This window comes from Montipora foliosa, chromosome 3 (assembly GCF_036669935.1).
Source record: "Montipora foliosa isolate CH-2021 chromosome 3, ASM3666993v2, whole genome shotgun sequence".
Lineage (NCBI taxonomy): Eukaryota > Metazoa > Cnidaria > Anthozoa > Scleractinia > Acroporidae > Montipora > Montipora foliosa.
In genome coordinates, this window is record NC_090871.1 from 25,942,737 (window position 1) to 25,950,030 (window position 7,294).

At 40.1% G+C, this 7,294-nt stretch overlaps 1 protein-coding gene across 1 annotated transcript in view; it reads right to left on the bottom strand.

Moving 5' to 3' along the window:
- Window positions 1–855: 855 nt before the first annotated feature.
- LOC137997171 (uncharacterized) overlaps window positions 856–7,294 on the bottom strand; it is a 10,759-nt gene continuing 4,320 nt past the window's right edge. The window contains exons 2-3 of the mRNA XM_068843006.1: window positions 3,490–3,786; window positions 856–2,371 (exon numbers count right to left, since the gene is read on the bottom strand). Coding sequence (XP_068699107.1) covers window positions 2,151–2,371; window positions 3,490–3,786 — 518 coding nt within the window. The 3' untranslated portion in view covers window positions 856–2,150. The remainder of the gene's footprint in view (window positions 2,372–3,489; window positions 3,787–7,294) is intronic.

Consider the following 7,294-nt stretch of genomic DNA (forward strand, 5'->3'; position numbering starts at 1 on the left):
ACTGCTGTAAATCAATCTGAGCTGAGCTGAGCTTTGGCCCTAAACGTAATTATGGCATCCAACCCACTGTTGCGCGTGACGGCCGGACCACCATATGTTTTATACACCAAACTCGCTACGTAAATGCATGAGGTGGACATCATCCATCACTTTCTTGTCATCTTCCGTTACTTCTACAGCCGGATAATACTTTTTCCGTGAGCGTTGTGAATGCAGGACAATTTTGGGTGATAATGCACTGGTTCCGGCTTGATGGACACCCTTAATTCACCATCATATTTATTTATTTATTTATTTATTTATTTATTTATTTATTTATTTATAGTTCCGTGTTTTAGGATTTGGGGTGACTTTCCGTTGTTCCGTGTTTTAGGATTTAGGGTCATTTTCCGTGGTTCCGGCGTTCCGCGATTCCACGATTCCGACTTTTAGGGTCGCCCGTCCGTGGGAATGTAAAAGTTTTTGACAAACAAAAATATGACCCAAATGCGGCAAAAACAGGCACCGGAAACTCGACTAAACACGAGCCTGTGAACTTTTGAGTTGACGAAGTTAAGAAATAATTTGAAAATAATTTTGAATAAATTTTCGACGCTCGACCATTTACCCTCGACCCTCGACCCTCGACCCTCGACCCTCGACCCTCGACCCTCGACCCTCGACCCTCGACCCTCGACCAAAAGGCAGACTCTTCGCTGGCTATTAACAGTTGACTCTGAAATGGCTTTTTTTTCCTTTTCCATTCGCTCGCTGAGGTTGGGTTATTTTAAAACTCATGCGGTTCAAGAAAAGATTATTGTCAAACTTGTGAATTGCAAAGTAACTTTCACTTTCACAGGCAGTAAGAATAAATAACCAGGGAGCTCCGCTTTTAGGCTTGGCTAAATCTGTATATTAACATTTTAATCATGGGTGACAGACAAATTACGGCAAGGTCGTGGGTTTGTGATAATGGAGTTTAAGCAAAGAAGACGGCTACAGCAACGACAACCACAAAGCAAGAATATCATTGGTTAAAAAGGGAAAAATTAAAAATCACTAAATTTAAGGTTTTGGCGACAACGTGAGCATGTACCAATGAACCATTTATTTTCTGTTTTTACTTCAAAACCGTTCGTACCCATCCAGTTTCAGTACTGTCAAGATAAAACACTAACTTTCTCTTGGTATTGTACATCGCGAACAAGACGGAATAATCCAGAAATACTTGCAATAGCGGGATCCAAGCAAGGGGTGAAGAAGACATTTGGCTTAATTTCATAATATCTGGATTTCTCGACCTAAAATTCTTGTTTCCAAGCCGTTTGAAGAAGACGAAAGCACAATGAAGAGCGTGGATGATTGAATCAGATTGTATTTAGAGGTTTTCTCAGTCGTAAAAGGTCAGACAGATGCTTTTCAAGTAACTCGTAATTTCGAAAAGGTGTGGTTTTTCATTCTCAAAAGAATGCGGAGATTGCTACAATTTTTTCCAATTGCTTCCTTTTATTGATTACAAAATGATGAATGTTCACTTAGTCAACGTGAAGTGACTATAGCCACAAAAACACGCGCCTAGCCCTTGCAAAATTAGAGCTGTGGTATTTTGTCCTTTCCTCTGCGAACAATGTGAAATTACCCCACACTACGTTTTAAAGAGCACGTAAACACACAACTATCAATCTGTCATTTTCGTTCATCAAGTTGATTGTCGTAGATAAGCCATGAATTAAAAGCAGCTTTACACTGAGCTGTTCTACTTTGAAACTACTTTTGAATTTTTTACAACAGGTACAATTTTGGAGAAGAGAGAAAGACAAGCTTGGATCCAAATTTACTTCAATATGTTCTAAATCTGCAGGGGCGTATCTAGGGGGAGGGTGCAGGGGGTGTTAACGAAGTTAAGGAAGTAGTTAAACAAAACCCTGAATCTTTATGAGTACAAGCCCTATCGTACAAATTAAGGCTCAGGTCTACGACAGTGAATCTGGGTCGTTACTAAGACCATCCACTTGCTCTTGCTAAGATTGAGCTGGTACAAAATCTTCCAGCCAAGTTCAAACATGGGAATGCAGGAGCAAAGGGAGTTGGTTCGTTTATGTTTTTTAAATTTCTCTTCGTGGGCTTATACAAATCAATAATGGCCTTAATCGCCATGTACGCAACATCGGTCACAGCAGAAATACCAAGGTAGACGAGGCAACCCAAAATCCCAAATGTTTGCAAATACACGCGCCGTTGTACCGGATTAAACCTTCGTGAAATACTTCCACAACAAGAGGTCTTGAAGACTCAGTTTTCTTTGTAGGCGTTGGACTTGGACAGGAGGATGCTATTTGCCTGGTCAAAATCATGGTGGACGTCTTGACAGGTATTGTTGGGAGAGGCATTTCTAAAATAAATACCAGTGCTTATTAATTAAAATAATTCTGAGAAATTTCAAGGCAAATGTAATTTCTGATGTTTGATGAAACCATGCTTAACTATCAATACAAGATTAATACAGTTTAATACTATTAGGAATAAATCGTTTATTAGTTAGAATTTACTTCCAGCCAAGCCATCGTTGACCCTGGATACCAAACTCGTTCCAGAAACTGAGATATATAGTCCTGGTAAAACGAGAAATGGCTACTAATTAACATAGGGTTCTCTTATTATTTTGACATTAACGCCAGAGTGTGCAATATACGAGTCAAAACAAGTCGACGTCCGGCGGTTTGTTCAAACGTTATGCAAATCTCATCCTGACTGGGAATTGAAATTAAATATTGGAGTTTGAAGATGGAGAGTGATTGAAAACTAAATTTGCAGAATGAACTGTTGTGAAATGTCGAAATGCAGGGTAACTTTAGTCACTAACAAATGGGCCAAACTAAGAATGAAGCAGATCAAGAGGGAATGAGTGGGGGAGAGGAAACATCCACTCCATATGAGCCTCCTCCAATGATAATTTTTTTAATCTTAATTTAGCCCGTGGTCATGATGCGAGGAAATTTTAAAGAAGACACGTGATTAGTTATCAGTGGCTCTGCGACCATGGGCACGAGACCAAAATATATAAGAGGGTTGCGAGGATCATAGCTTTGCTTGATTATATAACTTTCTCTCTTGAGCAGAGGTATCAATTGGAATGTAACTTTTAAGTGCTACCTTCATTCCCATGTAATCCATCTGAGCGGTATCCGCAGTATTGGAAATGGGCACGCATTAGGACAGAAAAATACTATGGCCTCTGGATTTGATCACCTTTGCTCTACCGGCAGAGCTACAAAGGCCGAAGGAATTCCAGATTTCATTTCACGGGAAGGGACATGTGCAAGTAAGGAGAAGGGCAACGTTTACTGTTCCATTTGAACAGAGATATCTGTCTTCAATTTTCACCCTCTAATAGACATCTCTGTTCAAATATAACAGCTACACGGCCAACGTTTGAATCAACGCACCCGTTCTCGTTATTTACGATTGAGACAAGCAATGTGAGTGTAGATTTTTGAGCAAGTGACTTACCGCAGGAGTAATATACAGTCAGATAGGGCAAAGCAGTGACACAATAATTACCCATCGTGCACTGGTTCACACTGACGTCGCACTTAACTTGTCCATCACAAAGGCTCATTACCACAGTCGTTCTATTCACTGGGTCACAGTATTCAGCGCTTGTACGACTGCAAACGTTTATTTGGTGGCGGGAGTATATTGCGTGGACAACTTTTATGACTTTCGGTTGGATGCAGTGAATGGACATGACCTTATTCTGGCAGGTAAATTTGATTTTTATTCTGGCGTCCACCTTGACCTTTACTCCTAAGAGATATAAAAAGAAGTTTGTTCAGGTTACAATTTCAAACACCGATGCCTTTAAGGTTGAGAAATCACATTTTTATGTTGGTGCTATAGTGTACTCTTGAGTATAACAAAGCAAAAAAAAAACTCTTAGGTCAATAGAAATCATGTTCGACATGAATAGGATCTGGGAATATGAATGTTTCTTGTACTGAAATTTTGTATTATCACATACGTGCGCATTTTTCCTTCATCACGAGAGTACTTTTGGCAATCAAGAGGGCATGATTAAATGATCCTGATTGGTTAACAGTTGCTTATCGAGAACAAGCGAAGTTACAAGAGAATCTTCTACCAGACTAAATTACATTTTTGTCCACATATAAACTATATTTTAAGCGCAATTTCTGTTGACAGGAACGATTTATTAAATTGAACTTTAACCGAATGGGAAATTGTTGATTGTTACTTGTCGCGGCAATGAACGGGCTTCCCTCCATGATAAACATGTAATCGCACCGCTACTGGATGGATAAACACGTAATCGCGCCGCAACTCCAGAGCGCCGCCACTGGATGCCACAAATGTTGAGAGCTCTGTCTTGTTATTAGGTTTTTGCTTGTTCAGTTTTAACGTTTTTAATACCTGACCTATTATATACTCAGCTTTTGTGTGCTTGGAACATGTTTATATACGCGAGAAATACTCTCTTTTCTCTGAAACATTCCTGGAAAATCTAGAGGAAGGCTTTAACGTCTGTTCAACCCTCGTTGCATCCACCCCTACCAAGCCAAACCTGCAATGCGCTTTCATCGCTGTACTTTCTGGCTTCTGGCTTCTAGAAAAGGTCAACGTGGAGGGAATCATCTTCGGCTTCGAAGTAAACGCCCTATTTCTGTTGGTTCTGATTTTCAGAGCTGTCTTTCGTCGACAGGAACTCTATCACACACGCCAAGCAAATTAAATATTGCATTTGTAACCTCCAACGATAAGGAAGATTTGCATATGAGAAGTAAACAAAGTGTAAATGTCTGCTATCTCAACTCGCGTTCTGTTCGAAATAAAGTTCTTTCTCTCAAACATTACACAGTGGATCAAAATATTGACCATTTTGCATTCACCAAGACTTGGCTGGAACCCGGTGATAATGATGGAGTATTAATTGAATAACTTACTCCTACTTGTCATAGATTTATCAACAATACCTGGTCTTCAGGTCGTGGTGGTGGCGTTGGTCTTCTGTTTAAAACGAGCCTCAGAATAAAGCAAGAGGAAATTGTGAATGTAAAATCCTTCGAATACATACAGGTTATCTGCATTACATCTACCAAAAGCTTCAGGATTATCGTCATTTATCTACCACCGAACTGCAGTCCCGATGATTTTTTCTTGGAATTTTCTGACCTTTTGGCGGGTTTCTCTGGGTTTGGAAGTTTATTACTGGTTTCTAGTGATTTTAACATTTATATGGATCAACCTGAGACATCCTGTGTATCCAAATTTCTAGGCATTTTAAAACATTTGGTCTTCAACAGCACGTTTATTCTCCTACCCATCGAAGTCAGCATACGCTTGACTTAATGATCTCAGGCTAAGCTGTCTCATTATATATTTTCTGGTATCCACATACATGATGCTGGACTATTTGATCATTATGCTGGTCACTGTGCATTACCTTTTAGGTGAAAACGATTGTCTATAGCAAACTCCGTGCTATAGATATGGAATCTTCTTCAAGTGATCTCCTAACTTTCGTAGCTACAGCACCCGTAAATAATCTATCTGAAATTTCTGACCACTAAAATAATGCACTTCGTCAGGTTCTGGACAAACATGCTCCTCAAAAATCCAAAGTAATTACCATCAGACCAGCTGCGCCCTGGTATTGAGAGGAAGTCACTGTGTGAAGAAACGCAGAACAAAGCTTGAACGTCGTTGGCGCAAGACTAAATGCCCTGATGATTACAATGCATATGCTATCTTCAAGCAAGGAGTATTATTATGCTACTGTTATTGATCAGAACCGCGGTAACCAGAAGGGACTGTTCAAAATAATGGATCACCTACTTTGTCGCAAGATTGAATCTAAACTACCTGATCTTCCAACTGATGAGCTTTCTGATAAATTTGCCAGCTTCTGCATCGAGGAAATTACTTCCATACGACGAAATCTTTCCTCTTGTGTTTATCTTCCACCTTGAGTGGTTTCTTCAGTAGTTTCTTCCTTCCCGGAGCCTGATTTGGTTGAGTTCGCTTCTGTTCCTGAGCTGATGTTGAGAAGTTGATCAAGTTATCGTCGTCAAAGTCTTGTGTGTCTGGTCAGTTACCTACTTAGATGGTAAAGCAGTGTCTGCCTGTGCTCTTGCCATTTAAAACTAAAATTGTGAACCTCTCCTTATCGACGTCTACTGTGCCCAACCAGTTTAAGAGTGCAGTCATGACACCGAGTCTGAAGAAGACATCTCTTGACCCAAACGTATAAAACTCTCGACCGGTGGCAAATCTTCCCTTTTATATCAAAGATTGTGGGAAAAGCCGATTTGAATGACATCTACAAGTCTGCTTACAAAAAATGTCATAGTACGGAAACAGCACTCCTTCGCCCGCAGAATGATTTATTGATGGCTCTCGACAGTGGCTTCTCTGTTATACTTCTCATGTTAGACCTGAGTGCCGCATTCGACACAACTGACCATTCCACCATGTTATACACACTCGCTAACAGATTTGGCATCAAAGGGAAGGTTCTACAGTGGTTTGAATCATATCTATCGCACCATTGTCAAGCTGTAGTTGTAAACGCCAAATCATCATCTTGGTGTTATCAAGCTTTCGGAGTCCCACAAGGCTCCGTCCTTGGACCAATCGTGTTTACCCTGTATATTTCTCCAATTGGTGATATTGTTCGACGTCATAATATATCATATCACAAGTATGCAGATGATACCCAGCTTTATCTATCTTTTCGTTCTCAGCAGGGTCATGCGTGTATAGGCAGATGCGAAATCTTTAATTTTTGAAATTAAATGATAATAAAACCGAACTTCTTGTTCATCCTAAACACAGACAAATGCCGCCTCTTCTTTCCGTTGCTGTTGGAAATGAAATGATTCTGCCTACCGAATGTGCTAGAAATTTCGGTGTCATGTGTGACCATAAGTTGACCATGGATCAACAAATCTGCCTTTCTTCACCTAAGTAGCATTAGGGCAATTAGTAGACATATCTCAACACAGTAAATACATATCTCAACATGCTACTGATATCATTGGTCATTCACTAGTCACGTCCAGACTTGATAATTGTAATGCCGTACTATGAATTGTGCAGCACGTTTGATAGTGGGATCCAGGAAGTATGATTATATTCGTCCTATGCTCAAGAGTCTTCACTGGTTGCATGTTGAGAGTAGGATCGCACGTGCGATAATGTCTCCCAAGTATCTTCAAGACCTCATTCATTACTATGTTCCTACCAGAAATCTTCGATCTCCTTAAAAGTGTCTACTGAAAGTTCCAAACTACAACCT